The 27,523-nt window shown below is 28.3% G+C and overlaps 1 protein-coding gene across 3 annotated transcripts; it reads right to left on the bottom strand.

The window, feature by feature from the left end:
* Positions 1 to 999: 999 nt before the first annotated feature.
* On the bottom strand, positions 1,000 to 27,382 carry LOC136984915 (tetraspanin-5-like). Of its 3 annotated transcripts, none has more exons than XM_067282055.1 (8): positions 27,166 to 27,382; positions 15,676 to 15,870; positions 13,914 to 13,988; positions 13,718 to 13,816; positions 10,944 to 11,072; positions 10,664 to 10,714; positions 7,738 to 7,854; positions 1,000 to 1,750 (listed from the first exon to the last, which is right to left on the bottom strand). In XM_067282055.1, exons 1-8 carry the CDS (start codon positions 27,304 to 27,306, stop codon positions 1,682 to 1,684), a joined length of 876 nt encoding a protein of 291 aa, XP_067138156.1. In that variant the 5' UTR covers positions 27,307 to 27,382; the 3' UTR covers positions 1,000 to 1,681. The 3 variants fall into 3 exon arrangements, with proteins under 3 accessions (XP_067138156.1, XP_067138157.1, XP_067138155.1); XM_067282054.1 differs by lacking the exon at positions 7,738 to 7,854 and adding an exon at positions 6,907 to 7,023 and having other exon boundaries at positions 1,001 to 1,750; positions 27,166 to 27,381; XM_067282056.1 differs by lacking the exon at positions 7,738 to 7,854 and having other exon boundaries at positions 27,166 to 27,381.
* Positions 27,383 to 27,523: the final 141 nt, after the last annotated feature.

The raw sequence follows: 27,523 nt of genomic DNA, 5'->3' as shown, positions 1-27,523 counted from the left end.
TGGACTAATGAAGTAGTGTAACTAGGTTACTTAATACCATACAACAAAACATGCTAGTACTCCATGTGATGTGGATGCCATTTAGCAATGAACCTAAAGTGTAAAAGGGGCAGTGTGTAAAAACATTCCTCTCGGCCAGGGACTGTCTACCTGGTTGGGAGGAATGTTTTTACACACTGCCCCATAAGTACTGGTGATTCTGTCAACCTTAGTGGTTACATCACACTAAGGACTAATTTGATATTGTTTTTGTGCATCAACAAGACGACTATTAGATATTAGTATTTTTTGAGAGTCAGCAATAGAAAACAAAATTTGCAAAATTTATTTTATTATTTAATTGTATACACTTTTCATGTACATGTTAAATATGTGTATATATATAAAAAAAAAGTAAAAATAATAAAAACTTCATCTTTCGTAGTTGACTCGTTCGAAAAGATTGGCTAATCGAACAGTAAATGCACACATTCACGTACATTTGCAGAGAATAAAAATTATAAAATAAAATTTTTCAAATATAAATAAGAAGCGAGTTATTAATATAGCACAAAGTTTACACTTCAACCAAATTAAAATGAACTTTTAGAGATTGAGCATGCTGCAAATATGCTAAAATTTACACGGAGAATTGAAATGTGAATAAATATTTACAGTACATATACAAGATATTACAAGATAGTCTAAAAGTATGATACAAGCTAAAACGAGAGAAAGAAACAGCAAAATACGGAGATTTTTTTAGTGTCTTCCCAATAGGACATTATGAATAATTTTCACGGATGAAGATGCTTTGTATGAAAGTGGACTAGCTAAATCAAATAATAAATATAATACTTAACTTTTGCAATAAATTAACTACAGAACACATCTAAGTACTTTCAGGCATATACTCTTATATCTTAATAGATTCAGTAATTATCAATTTTTAATGCAAGTTCTTATAATCCATAATTATCCTCTTAAATTTTTTAAAATTTAAATCAATAAAAGATACAATAAAACTTATTTAAATACTACTTACACTACTATTAGTTGTTTTTGATACGTGGCGCACACTTTGGTTTTCTGTTTTTTATAGGAAAGATCCAAATATAAAAATCTCTCTTCGTTCTGACTGTTTGCATTGTCTCGTTTTGGCTCGCAATACCGTTTTTAAATTATAGAAGTTGCAAACGAGAGCAATTTTATTGCTCGTGGCGGGATATAAAATACGACTTATGCTCGGCATAGCCTAGAGATTGCGACGCCTTAAAAATGTTTGCAACGCATTACGAAATATGTATTTTCTTCCTTCGTACAAAATCTACTTATAAAAATACAATTCCATCTTTGATTTTTAATGTTTGAATTATATAAAATTTCTATATAAACATTTGATCACTTTGCAGGATAATTTTTAATCATCATTATCACAATCTATATAGAATTTTTTTAACAACAACAACAACATCAATAATAATAATAATAAAGCTTATATTGCCAAATTAATTTTTGATATTTTTATAATAATTTAATAATAATAATAAAATTAAAAATATTTTGACGGGCAATACACGCAGAGGAAAATTTTCTGTGTGTTATACCAAAGTAACGGATCTTCCGAGAACGAGTTCTCATAGTTAGGGTCCGTTACGTTTTTGTTAAAACTGGCACGTTGAATATAAGCTGGACATCGCCGTCAGTGCCACTTCGATTTTTGAGCGAAGATGTCCGCTCGGAGATTCTGTGCAAAGCATATTCCGAGGATCTGAAATTGTAAATTTGCACCAATTATTTTCTGGTATTCTTTAAGTTTAAATGATTTTGAAGAATTTAATAAATCGTTAAATAGTTCTTGGATATATTTACTTCATCAAAATAAAAAAAAGAAAACATAACTAAAACCTTTTTTTGACAGTAAAATTGAGCAATAATACTTGGACAATTTTAACGAAACTGTTCAGACAAATTACAACATTTGATTTAGTAACAAAATTACAATTAGTTATTTTAACTTTAAAATCAATCGTCACTTTTAATTTATACTACAAAAGAAAGAGAGACGACCTCTAAACAGTATAATCGAGTATCTTGATGAATTGTTTCTGTTAAATGGGACTGGGATAAAATTCACAAAAACCGAAGTAATGCCATATTTACATTCTTCTTTAACTGCACTTAATTACTAATCAGGCATTGACACAAACAATAAAGGGACGAGCAGTTAAAGAAGCAGACACTTTCGTGTTATGTACTTTTTTTTGTATTTTTATATACAGCATTTACTGTCTAGTTACTTATTTATTTTATGTTAGCTATATTATTTATTCATATTTTTTGTGTATATTGGTGCAAGCACCATCCCCGATTGTATTTATTTATTTATACACGAGCTTGCACATTTAAGAAAATTCAAAAATTTATAACGTTCCGGAACAAATTGTCGGTTTAAAGTAGGAATCGTTTGATATTTATTCCCAAAGAAGGCCTTTTTGAAAGGCCGAAAATGTTTGAAATTTGAATTAAAAGGCTGCATTATAAAGGTTTGTTTGTGTCGATAACTGAAGGACTGCTTATTTTTATTTTGTTTAATTACGAAGGCAGTTCGGTAAATAATGCAAAATGTTGTTTCTTACTGGGTTTGATGCAGAGTAATAAATTAACTCTCAAAACCTCAGACCTTACGCTGCCCGATAAATTTTGAAAAATGGTGGAAAATCTAACTGTTTTTAAGTGTGCCAAGGAAACGAAACCCATCTGCATTTGTGCAGATCCTATTTGGACATAAGGTAAGAATGCGCATGACTGCCACAACCTGTATCGTGTGTGTGTGCGCGCGCGTCAAGTTCATGACTCTAGTCTTGCCAATTTTGATGCCCAATCTGCATTTGGAAAACAAGTAACATCTTTACTATGAATGAGCAAATTCAAAGCAACTATTGAAAGACCATTTGCAGCATAGGCATGGATTTTTATGCAAGAACTCAGACTAGATAAACAAATTCTTTGCAATTATTCTAAAACTTGTTAAATTACAAATTTTTCCTAAGAAAAAAATTTTTTCCTCTCTTCCAACATTAAATAAATGTTGAATGATATGACTACACCTTCCCCTGGATTCACTTCCTTTCAAAAAAGACACACACGTACATGTTTGCCCGGAAACGAACAGACTAATATTACCAAAAAAGAACTCCCAAAATAAAAGAAGGGAATCGATGACAACAGAGAAAGAGAGTTCGTCGATCATCTGGAGATGGTTGGTCGGTTAAGGTTTGCTATTTCGTTATTTGCTAGCCTCGACTCTTTTGGACAGTTCTCCTGCCATTCGGTTATTTGGGACGTCTGATGGCTTAGCTTTTACGGGTAGGTGGATGTAAATCAAAAAGTATCCCCCATCCAGGGACATCTTACCAACATTCTGCACATCTATAAAATCTTCAGAACATCTCCAATGCCATCCGTCACACCTCTTGAAGTCCCAAGGTCAAAAAGGTTCATCCTTTTTGAAATTCTAACGTATTTAGTAAACTCGCTCTCTCTGTTAAGGATCCGACGTGACTTAATTGCAAACAATACGGATATGCTATTTGATTACTATACAGTTAAACACTAGTATGTATATATGTGTAAATAAATAAATGGGTATTTGTTTAGAAAATCTGTTGTCGAGTGCACATCTCTCGGACCTTCTACCTTCTCCATCCCAAATCCGACCTCGTGCGCACGAAACCAATATCTAACGGCCATCGCGTTTTGAGTGTGCAGTGATGCCAACCCTGCGGTCACACGTATATACTGTCGTCATTGATAAAGAATTGCAGTAGAAAAAGATCTCGGCAAGAAGAGTTATCATCCGGGACATCGAGCAAAGGCCACAAACAGCACTGTCATTTTAACACCTGCAGCAGTAACAATATAAATTAAATCATTATCTTTCAGATGATACTGCTGCAGCAGTCGAAGAGTTATCTGCTGCCGTTTGTACTCTTTGCCGAACATCTTGGGAACCCACCTTTATGAGAACTTCTTACACAAAAAATGAACACAGTTAATAAAAGGTTATATTAGACATGGGTTATAGAACTAAATTGTAATGAAATATTCTATGTTTTTATTTTTATTATCACTAAACATTAGAAAACAATGAAATCATTTTCCTATTGAAAAAAAGGCAGAAAATACTAAAAATCACAAACTGGAACAATATGACAGTAATTAAAGGCTGCTACAGTGGCTCAGACCATGCTTTCTTCACACAACATATTAAATTTGAAAAGAATCCAAAATTACAGAAGACCATCAAAAATGTTCAAGGAATGAAAGTTTTCTTCAGTCAGGGAGGTAATTATAACTTTTAATTAACAGAAAAGAGTGGAAAGATAACAACTCTTTCATTTTGTACTTGTCTTTAGAAAACTCCGATAGATAAAACATGAAAATTATTTTATTTTCAATAAAAAAAAGTCTTTTTTCTAACAGTTTGATTATTCTGAAATTGAAATAATAAGTATTATATTAAAGGAATTGAATTTTTAATAAATTCTTAAATATTGAAATTAAGAATATTAATAAAAATTTTAATGTACAAATACTCAATCAGGAAATAAACTACTTAATGAAGAGAGATGGTACCTATTTTAAATATCTTTTAAAATCAATGTACTAACAAATTTCTATTTTTCATTAGAAATAAGAATTGCAACTTCAAAGTATCTAATTTTAATCTGGATTCTCCCAAATGGCAATAGCGTAGATTCCGTTTAATTCCGTGAGGAAATGAACCTCGTCAAACCTAAGTTTAAAAATAACCGACAAATAATATTTATAGATTTTTTGTTTAAAACTCATCCTTCAATAAAATGCTGACAAAAGAAGGTAAGTTCTCACAGGATAATCATTTCTTCTAGCTGTCTTGATTTGGTTTAGGAATTTTATGCTTTAGATTTTATCACTAATACAGTGTACAAATATAATGTAAATGTCTATAATTATATTTATTGCATGAAAGAAAGATTAAACTTATTAATTGAATTTTATATCAAATTTTTAATTCATAAAGCAAATATAAATAGCTTTTAAAACATATTTAAAATAATGTCTTACTTTTCCAATATGATAAAATTGCTGTTGCTTTTCTTTTTAAATATACAGGGTTTTCCAAAAAGATTGCTATCATTTTAAATTATTGTTTGAGAATGTTGTAAGGTAGGTACATTGAAAGATTGGAGAACTGTCCAAGTTTCTCATTTGCCAGTAAAATTTCTCAACACATGCACCTTGTGCCGCACGACACAGATTCTTCCTATACAGTCAAACCTGTTTTTATGCGGGGGATAGGGACCGCATTAAAAAAAACGCATTAAAAAAAATCTCACGAAACTTCACGAATGGCTGTAAATAATAGTTTTCGCGACACAATTAAAAAATATTTTTTTTATGCGGTCAACAGGGACCGCATAAAAAAAGTCTCACATAGAAAATAACTCAAAACCGTACGAAATAGAATTTATTGACAACAGATGTCAGCACTTGACTGCATCGTCTGGTCTATCGTCTGTTTTACATATTTTTGTCCAGGTCGTGTTTTGTTGACTTAAAAAGTAAATTATTTCATTTTTCGCATATTCATGCAATAATATTACTATAATAAGTGCATTTATGCTATAATAAGTCAACGTAAGACATGACGAATCGCACAAGACTAGTCGCCAACTATACCGCACAAATTAAAAAAAAAATCGCACAAATAAAAATCGCACATAAAAACAGGTTTGACTGTACTTGCTACAGTGTATCTGTTGTTGCGCCTCTCACGCAGAGATCACAATTCTACAGTTCCTGCAGATTACTCGCTCACATTGCACAATGATTAGTGATTCCAATTATGTGAACTGCATAACTCAAAATGCCTTATCTGTTACAGAGTTGCCATTTTCATTTATCTACTACATCTAGGAAGTGCCAAAACAAGACATTTGAATGTAGATGGGAGAAAAAGTTTGGATGGTTTGTCTATTGACTGGAGTACGTCACGTACTTTTCAAACAATACTTGATATAATTACAATAATTTAAACTGATAGCATTAATTTCAGCCTCTGTATACACATAAAGTAAAAACATCATCCCTCTTCAATAACATAATCTATAACTTCTATTTCTAATAAAAATGTATTAGCTTAGGGTCCATTTACACGCAACAGTGATGTGACCGTGCTGTCGGTGAGTGGTCGTGGACTTTTCTGAGGATGAATCGGCTACGATAGCTATATGTTTGGATGAAGAAAAAGAAATACAATCAAAGTGCAACAAGTGGGTACATCAAGCATAGACAAAAAATATCAACAATGGGAATTTCATACTCCTTATAAAAAATTGAGATGACAAATCTATATTTTTTGAATATTTTCGAATGTCCCAACATGCATTTCATATTTTATTAGACAAAACAGAGAAATATTTATTTTGCACCCAATTTTCATGTATTTCAAATGAGATAAATCAAATAGAACAGGGTGTTGATGCATGATTTCAATTAAATGTTTGTCATCCATTGGAAAAAAAAATTTACAGTCAGTGAAAATATCATTCCCGTCAAATGTACTTTCACGGTACAGTCATGCCATTGGCACTGTACGGCACTGTGACTGACGAGTCTGGACAGGTGGTTTAAAACTAGGTCAACGGTTTCCCACTGGCAAAAAATCACTGCACTGCACGGTCACGTCGCTGTCGTATGTAACAAGACCCTTAAAATTCCATGTAGCCATAATATACATAAATAATAAACTACAACAGTCTATTGAATACATTGAAAATCAAGGTTAAACATTCATTTGGAGGAATCTGTGGATGCCGAATTACAAATTGGAAGAAATTCTGTCTGTTCATATTATGTACTTTAAAGCAATACATTACTTACCTGAGAAAAAGCAATTGCTAGAACTACACCCGCTAAAGGAAGAAGGTTTCTTTCAACCCATTCCTCCCCCGACTGTACACAACCTTTTTCAAAGATGACTCTAGATCTGTCGCGTTCCTGAGAATTATGAAGTTATACAATCATTTCTCAAGTTATACAATGAACGGGTTAGAATGTTATTAAAAACAGATGCAGACAAACCAATTCACCATAGATTTGTTATTTTGTTAGTATACAGTATACAACAGGAATAAAATTATATTATTACAATATTATGTTGCTAATTTCATTGACTTTTGCAGTTCCCTTGATACAATTTCTTTTTCTAAATTATGGAAGGTAATAAATTTATATACATCATGAAAATTAACTAAATGCATTCTGATGGATAAAAATTTGTATTTTAACTATGATATCAAATATTATTTCTTAAAATTCTCTTCCAAATTAAGATATTATGTAAAAAGAGGAATAAATATTATTAAAATATGATTTAGTGTCTTAAAAACGTTTTATTTAATGCGTTGTTCCTTTTAATATTTATCTTTATGAATTTCTTTACATATTAGAATCATGCTATGTAGTTTTTAAACAATGTTCTAAAATTTACAAAATTTGGTATGGTATAACTCTGATTCAAATATATGAAGAGTGAAAAGTAAAAATATATATTCAAATTAAATTTTGATAAAGAAGTATTTAAAACAATTCGTAAACCTTTCGTACTAAACAGCATAAATTTCCAAAAATACAAATGAATGTGATTATCCTAATTTGCTTAATTTAATGTAATTGCTATCACAAACTGAATTAAGTAGAGGAGGAATATACCTGAAAGATAGCCATGCCAACCGCTATCCCCGTAAGAGGCATCAAGTTAGCTTCTATCCATTCTTCCCCAGCCCGAAGGCAACCTTTCTCATAAATGAAGACAGATTTATCTCTCGTCTATTAAAGATTTTGTTAGTAGAACATGTTAGTTTTAAGTTAATATCGAATTGCATTAATTTAATTAGTAAAAGAAATTATAGACAGCGTTAATATCAACAAGATTGCTTTCAAGTTACACTTGTTAATTTTTTGAAGTAGACACAAAAGAATGTAAATCACACAAATTTCAATCTTTTTCAAAGCAATTCTCTTTGATATCAAATCACTTTGAACAACATTGCAATATATAAAATTTAAAATCTATTTCTGATATAATAGAAATCATGTTACTTCATATCAAAAAATTGTGAATAATTTAGCACTGCTAAAAAGACATTTTGTACAAGAATGTTATAAACTCTAATCTGAAGATGCCCAAAAAAAGAAGCACAATATGCACATTTGCAATATATGGGGTAAAGTAATCTGCATATTCATTCTCAAACAAATAAGCACATTTTACATAGAAATAAAAAAGCAACATACATGAAGTAATATCCAGTTAACAAATTGTAGTGAATGTTGAAGAAAATATTTTAAAAATATGCAATTAAAATGAAAAATTATTTATTGGGACATCTCACAATGTGGGGTTGCAATTTTTAATCATATTTTTATTTCATTTAAAATATATGCTCTCCACCTCAAATTAGTAGTGGTTTGCCCCAGTACACCGTACTTTTCCTTTAACAATAGTCTCGTGCCAATCATCTATCTAACACCTTTCGGGGGAAAATGTTTGAATTGACAACGTGATTTCCAGTTTGCATTAGAAATTCTTATATAGTTAATCAGGGCCTCCTGCCCTGTTCTTTCCATATCTGGTCTCATCTTTCATCTATCTAACACTATCGTCACGATTAAGGAAAGAAAAATGACAGTGGGAATTTATAGGTCCACAATTTTTTAAAATTGCCCCAGATTTATGGTAATTACAATAAAAATAAAATTTAAGATACTGCATTTATTATTTGGCATTACATAATTTTGTTCAATAAACTTGTCAGCATCAGAACCATAACCCAGAATTGTATGGTATAGAAATATATTAACTTAGATTATATTTCAAACACAGTGTAATGTTTATTCATCATCATTACTATATTGAAAATACGATGTTTACTCGCACATAAGACTAGGTTTTTATTCATTTTTCACTGCTTCAAAAACCTAGGTCGTCCTATATGTGTGAGCAAAGGATTCTTTACATTTTTGCAATTACTTTTGTGAACTGTGTGTTCGCATTTTTTAGTGGATGCTCACCTCCTAGTGTTTTCTCAAAATACTTGCTTGTAATTTTCTGAGAGAAACAGTAAATCTAATAAAAGAAACTATTTGGATTCATTCTAAAACAATTCAAACTTTAAAATCAAGTTAATTTCTTTCATAATCAGAAACAGATTTATTTTAGTGTGTAAAATTAAAGGTTTTAGACAGAAAAACTATGTAATAATTTCTAGAATTCCATTAAAATAAATATAATGCTAAATATATCAAGAATTTTACTTATATACACTAAATCCTTATTTTATTAATAAATTTCTAATTTTTAAAATTAGAATAAATGAAAAATATCACCCAGCCGTCCCATTGTGGGTCTGGCCGAACCCATAATGGACTTGCTAAAAGAGGCCCTCTTAGTGCCCACAGGACGAAAAGAGTAAAAGAAGAAATTGAATACAAAAATTACTTTTTTTAATGCAAATAAAATAATTCAGCTACAATAACAACCATAAATAGTGCAGTTATTGATCTAGCAAATAATTTTTTGATAAATCAATACCTATGCTATTATAAAAAAATGATGGCAAAGTCTGGAGCCAGTCCTGTTCTATCTCAAGCAAAGCTGTTTGTAGTTTCCTATATTTTTAAAAATTGGCACAAATATTTATTTTTTAAATACAAAACAATTTTTTTGAAGTTAAATTTTAATTAAAAGAATTATTTTTTACGAACTACATCCCCAGGTATATGCTTGGCTTGTTATAAATACAGCCAGCCTAGACAGAAGAAATTAAACCTTTCAATGCAAGTTAGCCATATTATTGGAAGTAATTTGTATGTAAGTGAACTGAAATTGAAAAATCCTAAATTTAATACTCACTCACCAAACAATTATATTGTAAAAGGTCATTCTAAAGAAAAATTTTATTTCAAAACATTGTTGTAGAAGCTTAATCTACCAATAAAAAAGCAGTTCACATAATGCTACAAATGTGCGGATAAACATAAGATATTAGATTTTGAGCAAATTGTAAAATTATCCAATCCGTTATCATGGTACTAAACCAAGACAATTGCCATAATTAGTTACAAATATACATTATCATGGATACTATCACTATTAGTACTGTTAAAATTCTGGGATTGATCAACCATGATTCTAAGAGGTATACTACAAATTTTCAAAATACAGGCACACTTTGCTGTAAGGTGTTTCACTTTAGAGTGCCTTGCTAATACATCACTTTTCAATTATGTTTATGGTTGTTATTTTTGGTGTTTACCTTTCTCTTAAGGATGTATCAGTATTTTTTACTTTTGCACCATGTTTTAGGCCATGTACTATTGTATACTTAATAAATTATAGTGTAAATATGTTTTTAGGCATTTATATGCACTGAAAATTAAAAAAATAATTGATTCCCATTAACACAATGTTTTAGTGATAGTCTAGAACTAAATCTGCCGCATTAGCAAGGTATTCCTATAACAACTTTTTATTAAATATTAAAAAGTACATTTCTTCCATAAAATAAGGATTTTGTGTTTGTTATTACCCATATATAATTGAAATTAAATAAATTTTATTTTAATAAATACTCACATAATCACTTTTTCTCACATCATATCCACATTGTTTATTCTTGATTAGTTCCTATTGAATTAAAGAATAAAAATTTGTAGAATAATTTATTGGCAGTTCTAAAGTTTATCAAAATTAGATACATATGTATATAGAAAAATTTAAAGATTATTATATGCACCAACTTAATTTAAGAAAATAATTGCAATTTTTTTAGATTACACATATGGATTTATTTAATTACATATTTCATTGTAAATAGAATTTTACTTTATAATCTTAATATAGATTAGTGACTCACGTTTGGTTGAGGTTTACAGCAAGAAAAGGGTACACCACATGCTTCTCTACTTCCTCTTTCTTCACTAGAACAATTAAAATATACATTCATATCCCAATCTTTTGGACCATCAATCCCACAGCATTCAAGCTAAAATGTAAATTGTGTCATTTTCTTAAAAATTTTTAAAATTGAAAGAATAACTCTCAAAAACTTAAATTAAACAAAAAGATAATACCTAAAGTGTAATCTTACATATAAAATTGTATATCTTATGCTATATAATCCATGTATATAAAGAAAAAATAAAAATATAATATAAATCAAATATTTTAATTGTGTAATTGTAAGAAAACTATATAATGTTAATTATAACAAGCAATAATAATGATCATATATGTAATATTGGTATGCATTATTTCAATTTTCAAAGTTACATAAAATGTAAATTGAATTAAAAAATATCTGGCACTAGATAAAAAATAAGATTTCACATTAAAAATACTGTAATTTTAAACATATTAAGAAAACTGTATAATGAGAAATTTGTAGTACACGGTGATTTCTTAATTTATGCATGCTTAAATTGTGTAAATTTAAAGTAATAAAAAACGGAAAGTTCCACAAGAAACCAATGCAAATAGCTAATTCTTAATTTTTCTTTTATTGAAGATTGTGAATTAGTTATGTATTGAAGGTACACAATTTTTTAATCTTTGCATTTACCTCCTAATGGTTTGTTCCAGCATAGATAATTTAGTTAAGAGTATACAAGAGTTAGTCGTATTAATATAGCAGTGCACGTTTTGTTTCAATTTACATGTGTGTATGAATTTAAATTGTACAAGATGTTCTACAATGTAATCTTTGCCTAAATTAAGAAGCTATTGTAAAATCGAATTGAACAAGCCATTGTAAACTGAATCGTAAATCAATTTTTATATGAAAAGCAAATATTAATTACACATGCTTTTTAATATTTTAAAACATTAAATGCATAGCTGTCTATATATATAACTCATTGAACGCGTGTCCGTCTATCATCCGTCCGTGTAACGTTATGCCAAAAATGGGCACTAGAGGTGCCTCTATCGTGTGTCATATTTCAAACGTTTAAATTAACAATATAAATTATTATTATTCATTTGGCCAATAACAATATAAATAATTCAGTATATTTGTAATAGGAATTTATTATTGTCACAGAATGCCTGTAACACGCACTAGGGGGCAAATAACGAAAAAATGGATAGTTTTTAAAATTATATAGCGGACTCCCGGAAGGGAATATTTTAATAATAGAAACTTTTCGTGACACCACCACAGAAATACGCCACTGGGGAGGAATGTAAAGCTGCCGCTGCTGCAAAACAGAGGGAAAGACGTGCAACAAGTTTACATTGCTTTTTCCAGAGTAAGAAGAGCAACCAATGTGAAAATCAAGATACTGAAAACATCAGAACAAGGCAAATTGATTCAGAATAATAATTTTTTTACCAAAAATGTTGTGTATAGAGAAGTTTTTTGACAGGATAAATGATGGAATACAGAATAGAGAAAAGAGTATCTTCAGTCTGTAATATAGAAATACTGTTTGCTGTGTATTGATCTGTTAAGATTAGTTTTTAAGATGAAGATTTGTATATATATTTATTCTTGATTTTTTAAGTATATTAATTCTATTTATTTGAACTATTTTGAATAAAGAATATCTTCACTTTCTAATATAGAAATACTGTTTGCTGTTTGTGTATTGACTTTTTAAGTTTAGTTTTTAAGATGAAGAATTATATACATTTATATATATTAAGCGCATAAAACTCATATATTAAGTGCATCAAACATGCCTCATAGGAATTTGTAATGCTGCTAGAATGGCCACTAAAGGGCATCCCAGGCTACTAGTTTTTTTCCCCCCTATTTATAAAAACACAACTCATCATAATGCAAATACGTTATTATAGTTTTAATTAAAAATAAATGGTTATTTAATGTATAATTAATTTTCAGATATTTCATATGAATAAAATATACTTCATTATTATTATTATATATTAAAAACAAAATTATTTATAGTAATGAAATTTGAGTATAATAAATGTCACGTTTACTTTATATATGCTGAAATTTTAAAAATCATACTGTCTATTTTTTTTATTAGTTTTTGAATTATTATTATTATTTCTATAAAAAGTAGAGAGTCGTTAATCCGAATCAATTGGGGACTGGGGTTGTTCGGATTATTGATTTGTTCGGATAACCAATTATGTACGAAAAAATATATTAACCTGTCCGATGTTCAAATTTTTCTCTGTTGCGTGTCACTTCGTGTTGAATTTTCGTCGATTTTAAGCCTAACGAAAATTTTTATAATAATAATCGAGGCTATCGTATCATTAAAAATTATTTCTTTATTTTGTACAAACAAAATAAATATATTGAAGAATATAAAAACATGAAAATTATACTTTAGAAGTAAATCTAGTATCAAAAACATTAGATTCAGCAAGACACAGTCCAACTGGAAATCGTTCGGATAACCGGCGATTCAGATGACGACTCTCTACTGTAAATATTTCTTGCCTAATATTCAAATGCTTGCAACTTTTGGACTATTAAACTTTTAATGAATCTGAAAATGTGAATAATTGTTAAAAGATAGTTTAAAATAGATTGCAATTTCAATGGAAATTAGCTGAGAACTAAATTGAAGATAAAATCTTTTACATACCAAATTATAAATTAACGATCATTTTTTTTTTATACATTCATATTGATGGTGTTAAAAATTTTACCCATTGTTCTTGTATCCAATCTACTAAATTTTGCCTATCAGGATCTTCTCTGTAATAGACAATAAATGCTCTAAATCCATTTGTAGTTTGAGCTTTAATCTATAATAAAAAAAAAATCCAGATATTAATATGAATAGTATACAATGAAAAGCATATTTTTTAGTTTAAAAATACTTAGTTAATAATGATAATTTACCCAGTCTTTAAAGATGAAACCAAGAATACCAGCTGTCATTTCCAATAATAATAATATGGCTAAAAATATGGCATACTGGAATAAAAATTATATTCATATCAGAAGACAACAGGTTTATTATAATTTACATTCAACAACAAAGATTAAACTTAATAAAATAAAAATGGAAGGTAACTTTTGTATAACACATTAAGTTCCTACAAAATTTTGTGTAGTGCGGAACCATGATAGACAGGACTAAAAAAAACCAGGTACAAAAAGGAAGGCTACATTTCAGAAGCTGACCAAAAAATACACCATTTTATTTTTGTAACTATCATTCAGTATAATTTTTTTAAATTAAAAATAGCAATATGAATATCTTAAAAACCAAGAAACGTACGCCAACAACACGTTTATTTAATTTTCCCCCTCTTCGTCACTGTTAAGCATAATCGATAAAAATGGTCTCGTCGATCATGCTTAGCATTCGCAGACTCGCAGACAAGTTTCTGAAGCATTTAACTGTGGCATAATGTGATTGATAAAGCTGTGATTATGATGTAGTCCACAATTGAAAATTTTTAATGTAATAGAGGCCCAAAACATGTTTAAAATCCATTGTAGCGAGTTTTAATGGTACATATAATGACTTAAAAGAATTGGAAAATCATATCAAAAATCACAGCAGGGAATTATTAGCATAAAAGCTTCAAAATCCTTTTAGTCGTGTTGTTTAGCTGTAATTCTAGAGAAATTATTGTAGAATTACTGTGACAGAATGGGATTGATTACCTGTGCTTTCAATACAATTATTATTTTTATATTTTTAGAATATGAAATTTCTTCTATAAGTTCACGTGAAATTAGTATTCATGTGATAATTTAGTTATTGAAATAAATATTTGATTATTATTATTAACAACTAGTTTTTTTAATTTTTGCTAATTTATTAATTGTAATATTAATATAAACACCCCACTAAGAAATTCTACATATAATTAGTATGTATTAAAATAAATGTTAATACATACTAATTATATGTAGAATTTTGTATGTTTAGAAATGCAAATATAAGCATTTGTTATAAATTCCAAACTCCGAACCTACTTTTTCCGGTTGCCAAACATTGCATGTAAACTTTACATAAACAGTGAATAATCAATAAATTTGATTAAATGTAAGTGCTCATCATCAATTACTTCATTATTATTTTGACATTTACATACATACTTGTTAACAATTGAAGGACTTTGTAGGAAAAGTAAGGTGTAGTCCACATTAGAAAGTTTTCCCGAAAAAGGAGAATTTGTGTTTCAGTTTGCCAGCATTTTAATATGCAACACTTTATCAATCAGGGCGTACACAACCTGCAGAGCATGCAACCGAACCTTAAAAATTTCTAAGATGACAAATCGATGATGCACAAATCCATATTTGTCAATACCTTCCTTTTTGTAGCTTTGCAGGATACGTCATTTTTCCACTAAGCCCCTCAATTATTGCTTAAAAAGAATATAATAACAAAGTATTTATGGCACTTCAAATCTTCAATGTAAAGCTTTAATTTTAGTTAAATTTAGATTAATTTGTTTTGTAATTATTTTAAATAAATAATGTTTATTTTAATATTTAAATTTAAATTAACCATTCTGTTCAATTCTGTAACATCGAGATCGACATTCCATTTCAACAATAAACTGGACTGCTGCTTAGAACACACATATTTATTATATACTAAAATAACTTTAATATGTCTTATATTGAAAATACATTTACTTACAGCTGCTAAAAGACACGTATTTTCTCTGAGTGCTCCGACACAACCTGCAAATCCGATGATAAAAGTAATAGTGCCAACAATGATAAGTAGGAAGGCTGGATCTAACGTTATATTTGTAAGGCGACTTAAATTATTAAATATATCTTTTTCGGTCCACGCCCATATTCCAACAACAAATATACTTAAACCTAAAAGCTGGAAGGGAAAAAAAATATAGTATAAATATAGTAAAAAATATAAAAAAATAACAATGAAATACATGTCACTAGGTTAAATTTTTAAAACAATCTTCCGTGCAAAGGGCTGGCTTCTCTGGACAGAAATAACGCGTTTCTCGGCATTTTTTAGCTTTGGTACAAATTCGACATGGCGTTGTTGGATGCTGTTTGTTTTTTTTCAGTAGGCGAGATACTCTGTAAATAATGAAACTCTTGCAATCTAATTTTTTTTGAAACTGGTTGAATCTCTTCTCCAATCAACACCTCGACAAATGCTTCTCTAAACTTTAATTTCCAATTGCAGAGACAGAGTTTACGTTAAACAACATTTAATAACAGAACGGCCTATATACGTTGGCTGGCTGAACTGCACTTTAAAATGCATTCCAAAGACCACGAGCATCTATTTCTGAACATCCTCTACAGGAAATTCGCCAAAACATTGACTCTTACTTTCTTCGCCATTACTCCCGTTTTAGGAGTCGTTCAGCCAATCGGGTTATTCGTTTGTGACATCAGAATAGGTCGCCAGCTATATTCCCAAAGCTTCCGGAAATAAAATCTTAAGGCCAACAACAACCATTGTTCGGCAATTAATGACAATCCTTTTCCAATTCAATATTTAATTTTGTCGCCAATATGGTTTAAAATACGAACAAATCTATATTTAAAAAATTTATATTAAATACGAATTTCATCTTGGGAATAGATTTTTAAGGAATTATTTTGACATCGTATTACTGTCGAAATGAATAATTTTAAATATTTTATTATTACTATTACATTTTTTATTTCTATAAAAAGATTTTGGTAATTATTAAAATTGTCTCGTTTCAGAACGTTCTGACTAGGTGATTAACTAACAATAACTCTGAAATGCATTAACGTTTTATAACCGACACGATACTCGAACTGTAAATAAATGCATCCGATTTAAATTAATTGTAGTTTTAAGTCTTCACCCATTTGAATATTGGAATTGGAACATTTAAAGCAAATTTAAAATATTTAATTTTGTTATTTTTGCTCCAAGCAATTAATGAATAATTTTGTTGATTCGTACTGTTTACAACATTTATCAAAGGAATGATATCCACTTTTATCTAAACTTTTCCACCAACAAAACTATTGCTCAAATTAAAAAGCCCTCTAAACCTGCTGTTGAGTGAGTCTAGAAAGTAGATCAAATAACTTGTTTTTAATCGCTGTCTACATTGTGGCAAGCTCAAAACACTGTCTCTGCAATGGAATTTTTCTGAACCGTGGTCTACCCAATCTGTAAACTGCCGTCGGCCTCTAAATGTTCTCTCTGCAATCGGCTGTATAAGTTTTATTTTAGAAGAAGTTGCTTTGTGCGCATTGTGTATATATATATTTATAATTTGATTATAAAAATAATTATAAAACAACACACTCGAGAAAGACATAAATGTGATGCGCTCGACTCTATATCTGATTTATTACTAACGAATTTAGACGCATATCTCTTACTTGGCTGAAGCAAAGCAACAAATTGAATCGTGTCTGTGCACGAATTAACTCGTAGTTTGGCTTTAGCAAAGAGCTTTCTGTTACATAAGCCAACTACAAGATAATTCGTAAGATCTTTTTTTTTAAAAAAAACACATTCTATATGCTTTTTGGTTATTACTATGTACTCTAATTAGAGTTTTTAATAATATAATATAATTAAATTAAGTTGGCGTTTTACATTGGAATCCTGAAAAGTAACGTGGCAGTCAACGTATTAATGAAAACTAAAAATATTTCATTAATAAACCTGCTATATTAATATTTATGACAGGTAATTATACGGAATTTTTCAATGACAGGAATTATAATTTTTCGAAAAGTAAATTACAAAATCAAAAATTTTATTATTAACTCTCATAAAAGCAGCTTTTTGTATAAAGTAGTACAGCAAGAAAGAAGGCAAATCTCAACAGCCTTTCACACATTGTTTGAGTGGAATTATTTAAAATCACACTCTGTAAAATTGGTTTTTTTCTTTAATGTTTTTATTTATTTGAAAATCATTTTCTTTGATTATAAGAATTATAGAAAATGTAATAATCAAAATATAATTACACTTAAATTATCTAATTCTTAACTTGTAAATTAATGCTAAATAGAAATATTCTCGCTATTTTCTTATTAAATCTGTTACTTCAAATATACGGTAATTTTTCTTATTGAAAATTCATTTATTTTTTCTATGAAGAATTTCTTGACAATAAGAACTATACAATGCACTATAATTATTTACTTCTTTAGGAATTAAAAAATTTAAAAAGGAAGAATAATGAAAAAAATTATATCCTTAAAGAGAATAAAATTAATTTTCTTTTAATTTTGTGATTTAAATTTGGACTCGCTGTATTTTAATGATATTTATTATTAATAAATATTTATGAATGATGACAATAATCACAGAATAAGTAATTTTAAAATACATAATGAATCGTGCGACTTCGGCATTACACAAAACACACAATATAAACGAATCCTTTTTTTTTTAGCCAGACTTTTTAAAGCTAATTACTTAAAATTAGCAACAGACAAAAATAATCTGGCAGTTTATGCTTCAGTTTGGATAATCTATTATCGAATTAAAGAATGCCATATGTATGCATGTATATATATATAAAACCAAAACTGTTGTCAGTCAAACTTAGAACAAAACGGTGTTATATATAGATGTGCTGAAAAAGAACTTTTAGAATTAAAAACGGTTGCATATAAAGAAGTTAATTCTATCTACAGCTTAAAAACTGACATTCTCAATCCATTGTCACAGCTTTAAACAACAAAACAAGTACCTGTACTGGTAAATTTTTAGTACAGAAATTTTAAAAAAACAACAATTTACATATCATTTTAGGTTAAACTGAAGATAACAGAATGAAATGAAATAATACAATAACTTGATTTTTTTTTAATTTAAATTGATGTTGAATTAGTAAACTTTTCCAAAATTTAATCTTGAAATAAATATATTTAACAACGGAAGAAAAGACTAAAATATTCCAAGTTATTTTATTCAATATATGAAATTATGGTAGTAGCCCCAATGTAAATAATTCCTCCTCTGATAGTATGTGTTGTAACAGAATTTTGTAGGCCCCATATTTTTCATTTAATGTGAGTGTGTGTCTATCGTTACATAACACTCTTCGTAGTGTAGGTTGGGGAGCTATATACAAAGTAAAGCCATGCTATTCTCAGCAATCTATCACTTTGGGCACACACTAAAATACTTATGCAGGGCAATGATCGAAGAAAGGTATTTATAAATGGCAAAATCTCCTCCTTAGAACTGGAAATACATAGATTACATGAAATTATGATGTTTTAATTATATTTCTAAATGTTTTACAAATTTGTAAATAATTAAACATGATGAATATAGATTAAAGCTTAGAACAGGGACGACGTATCTAACATGTTTTGCTTGGAGTGGGAAGTAGAAAAATTTGTCTGCTATCCAAAGCATATTGTATTATTTTTGCAATAGAAAGATTTAAGAACTGAATGATAGAAAGAAATGACTAATTTGACTTCGATTGACTTTTTATTTTCAATATTTATCATCCTTATTTTCAAAAGAAATCATTTCTTTAATTACTGTTTTTAAATGCTAAAAACAATGAGTATACAAAGTCAAACTAAATATTCTTTCTTCATTAAATAATTTAGAATATTCAGAAATATTAATTTAATAAGAGATGGTACCTAGCACCTAATTCCTACCTCTAGTACCAAATTACTTAGCATTTAATTACTAATAGTGGCGGTAAAGTAGCTCGATTCATTACGGCGATAGTTTGGCTTCGAACTAGATGTAAATATTTTTGCATTAAACGTGTAGAAAAGCTTCTCTCTTAGTTTAAATGAAGCCAATTAAAATTTGATTAATTAATTTTGCTTTTGTTCTTTTCTTCTCAAATATCCTTTGTGAAACTTGATCTCTTAAACACGAAAACTCTTTCCACATATGACCAAGTGAAATTAAATACTTATTAAATTAAACAGTATCATATAATATACAGAATTTTATTTGTTAAAAACACAAGACTAAATAAGTTTTAAAAATCTATTAATCATTATCATCTTTAATGTTTATCAAATAAAATTACTCTACTATATTAGCATGCAAAAAACAGCAGTTATTCATTGGCATAGTGCCAATAACAAATGATTTTCTTTGTTTATTATTAATAAAACTATTAGATAATTGAAACCAGAAGAAAACTTTAAACTACAAGGATTTCTATTAATTTGTTTAAGACGGTTGAATTTTTCCCAAGACATTTTAACATGCAACAATAAGATTTACCACAAAAAGTAATTTAAAAAATTAATGCAGATCTACAGACAATCGACTTCATATTTGTCCCAAAACTGGCATTGATGCATTACAAAACAACTAGAAATCACGTATTAATTAACAGTTTAAACTAATTTAGAAGAAAAAAAAATCACTTATTTATAATTGTTAATATGTAACCATCAGAATTTACAAGAAAAAATGGTTAATGTTACCTATGGTAGCAAACATGGTGGCTCGTCTCTGAAACAGTGGGGACGAACGTTCTAACCTATTCTAATTACCATAATTATTGCCAACCAAATTATTAGAATAGGGGTAATTTAGTAGAATAGGTTAGGTTAGGTTAGAATGTGCGTCTCCACTATTTCAGAGATGAGCCGCCATGTTTGCTACCATAGGTAACATTAACCGAAAAAATATATGCTTGATTGATGATATTCTAGTACATGCATTTAATTAAGAACTATTAAAAAAAAATTTCTTTCTGTTTTGTCTTTCCAATCCAATTTCAAATTTACACAAAATGACTAAAAAGGCCATCAGGTCTACAAATTTAAAATTATCAGATATCAAACAGTAATAATTTATTTTAAATATCATAGACAATAATATAATTTTTCCGCAAACAATTATATTTAGACTTTGCTATGATACAATATATAATTAATATCTATCTGGCATTAATCTCAATAACTTTAAAATTTAGATTAATTATGATAATTTTAAAAAATTCCAAAATCACAATTTTTAAACATTCAAAAAGGTTTTTTTTTTAAATACAGTCAAACCTGTTTTTGTGCGGGGGATAGGGACCTCATTAAAAACAATCGCGCGAAACTTCACGAGTGGCTATAAAAAATAGTTTTAGCAACACAATTTAAAAAAAATTTTTTTATGCGGTGAATAGGGACCGCATAAAAAAAGTCTCACGTAGAAAATAACTCGAAACCATACGAAATAACTAGGAATTGCTTTTTTAACTCCTTGGGCTTTTTTCTGCAACACCTAATGGGGAAAAAATCCTCAAAGAATTTTAATTTTTATATTAATTAATTATTTCCACTTAAATACGAATCTAACATTAAAAAGTTAAAAATAATCGTTAAATAATGATTTTATTTGATAAATATAGCTGCAGGAAGTGTTATTTCATTTAACAAGGCCTGAAATTTCACACCTGCAGTCTAAAGCTGGAGGGGAGCTAACTTACCGCATCTGTTCAAATATAACATAATATTTATGGTTTTTATGCTATTAAAATAAGAGGGGACCGAAATAAACGTATGAGAAAAAAATTTTACTGAATAAAAAATGAAAAAACCTGCTGATGTCATAGAAAACAACCAATAGAGTTTTTAAAAATTTTACAGGAGTCAATTATGTTCCAATTTGATTGAAATTATCATATACCCCACAAAAAAAATCGCACAGAAAAAGACCGCACAAAAACAGGTTTGACTGTACTTTCTTAGCAAGAATTTATATTAAATATATTATTAGTATAAAATTTAAAAACATGTTCTTGGAAAGCCACACAGCTTTAACAATATATTTTCATACATACATACAATATGACATGTATATATGTATATAGGTATGTATGAATGAAAAGCATTTAAAAAAGATACAAAAATCATCTACCTAACAAGAAAATCAAATAAAATAATAATTCAAATTAAGAAATATACTAATACAGTACTAACAAAGTAGAGTACTAATAAGTAAGTTTTATTAAAATAAAACTATTACAGAAACACAATAATGAATAATAATAATAAAATGAAACCAAAACTCAAAATTATACACTGCAAATGTTCTTATTCTATTTTTGTTCCTAACATCTGATGATGTGTTAATTATCTAAAGGGAGGTTCTCAACCTTTTTCGATCCACTGCCCCCTTTGTTCCATAAAGTTATACCCAATGCCCCCTAACCCATCAGTGACTCCAACTCTTTCCTTTGGTCACCGTTCAGTACCCTGCCTCCAGCGCCCCCCTAGATTTACTCACCGCCCACAAGGGGGCAATATCACCCACTTTGAGAACCCCTTATCTAAAGTATTGGTAAAAGAATATGTTTGCAGTGTACTATTTCCTATTAGATATGGGGATTATTTAATATCAAGACAGTTTAAATTTTGTTTTACTTTAATACTCCTATTAATTTTATCTTCAATTTAAAATAGGCTAAAAATTATCTTCAGAACTTTAAAGTGTTTCAAAATTAAAACAATTTCTACTCTGTAATGATCTTTTTCTTTCTTTTCTGAAGATGAAAAAGATTCCTAAAAGCATTACACATTAAAGTTTTTCTGATTCCTAGAAGGAAGCTTTGGCATATTTTTTGATTATTTTAAATTTAAAATATTATATATATATATATATATATATTTATTTATTTATTTATTCACAAAAAGGGAGTGTTTCCTTGTTAAGGAGGTGTTACATTTAATAGGGAAAGTTACAAAAAAGGTTGAACAGTTTACATATATAAATAATAATCATTATAACATTAATTACAAGTATATTTTTGTTAGATAATAACAATCAAAGCCTTAAAGTTATTAATACAGATAAAATCACAGTTATTTATTAGTAATGAACAATGAACTATTAAGTTAGGTTTTTTAACATTTCTGTAATTTTGATAAAGTAATTATATAGTTTATATAAAACTTTTTTATCATCTTTGTTGATACTCATTCTAAGTTCAAGGAGTGATTTACATTGAACTGTTCGTTTGATATCCAGTGAGTTGCGCACATTTGTTAAGCCTCCACAATCCTGTATCAGACGGTAGAGTGAGAGTTTTTCAGAATTGCACCAAATACAATGATTATTTGCAAAATTAATATAACTGTTGTCAATGTAAATAAAATATTTATTAAGGCGTATTTGTGCTATTAATCTTTTCACATTTAAATTAATTGATTTAGATATATATGGTTGTGAAGATGGATTAAGGAGCAGATTAATGTACCAAAGATGATATTTTTTGATTATTTTTATGGAGTCATATTAAACTTGATCAAAGTGACATTAATCATCTATCACAGTTTTTCTTTTCCTACTATAATCTTAAAATTTTATTTAAACATTAACATATAAATAGAAATAGTAAACAAATTTAAACTTCATTGTATAACAGAGAAAATATAATTTCTTATTACAAAATAATTTTTTAAAGAAGTTGAAAGTCCATGCATCTCATGTACAGTGAAATATAATACACTAAGATTTTTTTTACATAAATAAATGTTTTATTAATTGCTTTATTATTTTTACAGTTAATAGCTATTAATAATGAAAAACATCATATTAGCTCATCCCTCATTTCAAGGATCTATGATGTAATCTGTCAGTTGTCATATACAGTATGTTAATTTGATGTTTACTTGTTAGTTAAAATTCTATTATTTAAAAATTATTAAAATGTATATTTGAATGTTGATTTTATGTAAATATTATATTAGAATTAATAAAAATTTATCCAATTTATCATTTTTATTCATTTGAAAGACTGCAAAAAGCTACAAAGAGAAAGTAAAAATTTTTGGAATTTAAGAAAAAAACTGAAATACTTATAAATTTGCATTCTTTCTGAAGCCTAATAGCACAATTTTTTGTTTTCAAAACATCTCTTTGTTATGTAAATGCTAAATAAACTAACTAAAAACTGATTTTTAATGTAATGTTATTGTTTCAGACACAGTGACCTTGACATCATTAGTAATTGTATTTAAAAATTGGCATCCACTCAGAATTTTAGTTTTAGAAAATGAGAAATTGCATTGGAACCAGATCCATTAAATGCAGTAAAATATTTAATATTTTGTAAAAAAGGTCTTTATTGTTGTTATAGAAACAAATTAATGCATTGATTAAAATGATTTTTATTCTAATGACAAGCATGTCAGTTGTCAAAACCTAAAAAAATACTTATGTACAAAAAGTACAACATTAATTTTATATAGTGAAGAAAAAACATTTTAACATAATAATCTGTTTAAGGATCAGATTCAGTTTATTCATCATAAACTAAAAGAAATCATCATACATATTTGATATAATTTTGGAATATTTGTGATCCATACTTTACATCTAGCTTACTATACATAAAAATTTAGATAAGATAGGCATACCTTGATCTAACTAAAGCAGCTATATATGAAGTGTTATTAAAATCACAAATATATGTATATACAGACACACACACTAAAGTATCAATATAAGTGTGTTTTTCTTTATTTTGTTCATTCAAATTTAATATTTGTACCTTATTAAAAAATAAACTTAAAAATATTTAGATAGTACTAATCTATAACATTAAATTACACCACATTAGATTATGATGTATTACAGAAATAATAGTTAATATCTATAGAATATTAAATTTTTTAAAGGGAAGCAAAAATTATAATTATAGAATTGACAGCAATAAAAACAACCCTGTCTATCTTAATTAGTAAAACAAAACTATCACATTAACATAATGACAAACAAATACCCAGTTTTGTTATTTAACAAACTAATAATAGCAAAATAAAGCATACTCTTTACTAAATGATACTGGCTTATTATCTACTTCCAAGTAACGATAAACAGTAGAATATACATCTGATAAATGAACTTTTTCTCTACAACTCGTTATTTGAAGACACATTTCAAAAAACCAAAATAAAAGGATATCTTTTGATTCAAATAATAGTTGTGAATCTTCGAAACAAAAATATAATAGTTAGAAAACCTGTTTATTCCAAAGAAAATAAAAAAATGTAACTTAACTGAAAATACAGTAGTAGATGTGTTTCATTTTTAGCAAAAAAATTATGAATTTTTTCAAACTTTACAACAATTTTGTACTTAGAAATTTGAAATGTATGAACAGCAAAAATGTTTATAATTATATGATTAAGCACGCTTAATTTCACAGATTGAACCAGAATGCTTAAAATAAATAAATAAATAAATAAAATAAACTTATGGAATTTGTACAGTTATTGCATATTATTAAATATATATATTAAATTTTACAGTCTTTATTTATGATTATATTAAAATACAAAAACATTTATGCAGAAAAACAATTTGTAACAAGTATTTTTGTTATATCTAAGAAATAACAGATATTTTTGCCTAAACTGAAGAGATATATTTAATAATGTGTAATGAATTTATGAAAACAGCAACTTTAACAATAATACAGTTAGTTTTTTCCTTGGTTAAAATAATTTGAAAAACTCAAGTCTCAATCTTTTTCATAGCAGCAAAAGAAAAATGTAGACTAATTTTAAAATATCAAAAACTTTTAAAATTATTTTAAAGAGAAAAATGTATAGCTATCTTTAAATTGGATGTATTATACTCATTCCATACACTACTGATTACAAAAGAATACTTTTCAGCTCTCTTGGGAGGTGGAATTTAATTATCTACATTAGAAATGAATTAGCTGTATAATAAAGCATCATTGTAACCCTACAAAAATCCAGAATTGATCACCATAATTTGTCATTAGAAGTATGGATGGAGCATTGTTTCACATGAATTTCACATCTCCATCATGTTTGCCAATCCAATTTTGAGCCACTCCCAGTCAAAGGCTATATGGTAACATGTAATTGCTCATACTGACAGAAAACTATCCAATAAATACATTTTTATTATTCAAAAATATAAAATTGACACATACAAAAAAAATATAAACAATAATTTTCTAATTTGGCTCTTTATGAAAAGTTTCTTTAGAATAAATTGCCTAACAAATTAGAAATAATTGTACTACTATACTAATATTAAAATAATATAAAGTTTGCAGTTTTTTTTGTAATTATGCAACCAATTTCATTAATAAACTAACAACACAAAAGTGTAAATATTAAATGTATGAACTTTGTAAGAATGCAACAAACAAAATTAAAACAAATGTAATTTAGATAGTAAGTTTTAAACTTCACTGGTTATTTGTAAGTCTTCATCTATTTACTGTATTTCTGCACACATAAAGAGCATTTTTGGTTTTTTAATTTTAATAACGGCTACCACAGGAACGTCTCCAAATAGTTACTATACCATTACATTTAATTTACACAGACACGGCAGCGGCACACTCTTATAAGCCAAAACAAGCCGCACATACAAGGGCACACTCTTACGCACGAGGTACACTCTTATAAGCAAAGCAAAAACAAAGTAATTTCACATACAAGAGCACACTCTTATTTGCACGAAAATACAGCGCATACTTTGTCGCTTTCAAGATTATAAATCGGATTATCAAAGGAGCCATTAATTAATAGCATATCTTTTCTTTAAAAATAAATAATTGAAATATCAGCTGACAAACATTTCAGGCATTTTTTTACACACATTATACACATACAAATTATTAAAACTTCAACCCAAAATCCTGTATGAATAACAGAATGACTAAGTTTTAAAAATTAGATATATATACTCTATAAATAATGACCTAGTACGAAAATTGCCGTTGTTAATTTCATTTATCGGTATAATTACATCATATCCTAAGTCACGGCAAATGTAATTCGCTAGTGGTACATTGCAAAAGTGGAAATTTGAACATTTCGTTTTAAAATTACCTAGAAATAGTTATTTGTTCTATTTTCGAGAATCGTGATTCAATGCTGTTATATCCGATAATTACGGGCATTTTAAATTTATTGCAGCAGACCCAATTTCTTCCAAACTTCGCCAAATTTAATTGAAAAACCTATTTATCTATTACATTTTTCAGTTCAATTAACAAACTATCATTGAACTCCGGACTAATGCACTTTAAATCTAGTAATTGTCATCATTAAGAGCGGATGAATGCCATTCAATGTCAGACCCACAAAGAAACTGACACACCGGTCGCGCCGTACGAAGCCTTTAAACACGAAAAAGCTCGTGCAACCCACACACAAAAAAGGGACTCACCCAGAAGATGACGTTAAATCCGAATATTAAATACTTCAGGCAGCAACTGATTTCCGTTTTATCCCTCCGATGTCTTCTACCTGACATTTTCGCACCCAAATCGATCCTGGTCTCTCTACGTTTCGACCTTTCGCCCACCATCACCACGCAACACGAGTACTTTCTCTTAAATTCGTCGCCATTGTTTTTTGACGGGTCAGCGCTCTCTGGTGAGAAAGAACGCCCTCTAAAAAAAGTAACACAATTCGGTAACTAAAAAATAAAAATAAATAAATAAATATCTATGTCATTCCGAATTCAGCCAATAGTCGTGCTTGACTTAATCACGTTAAACCAATCAAAATGATCGTTTTTATTT

Source organism: Centruroides vittatus, unplaced genomic scaffold (genome assembly GCF_030686945.1).
Source record: "Centruroides vittatus isolate TY-2023 unplaced genomic scaffold, ASM3068694v2 contig_941, whole genome shotgun sequence".
Taxonomy (NCBI): domain Eukaryota; kingdom Metazoa; phylum Arthropoda; class Arachnida; order Scorpiones; family Buthidae; genus Centruroides; species Centruroides vittatus.
The sequence above is the reverse complement of the archived record's forward strand: the minus strand, read 5'-3'. Positions and strand labels throughout refer to the sequence as shown.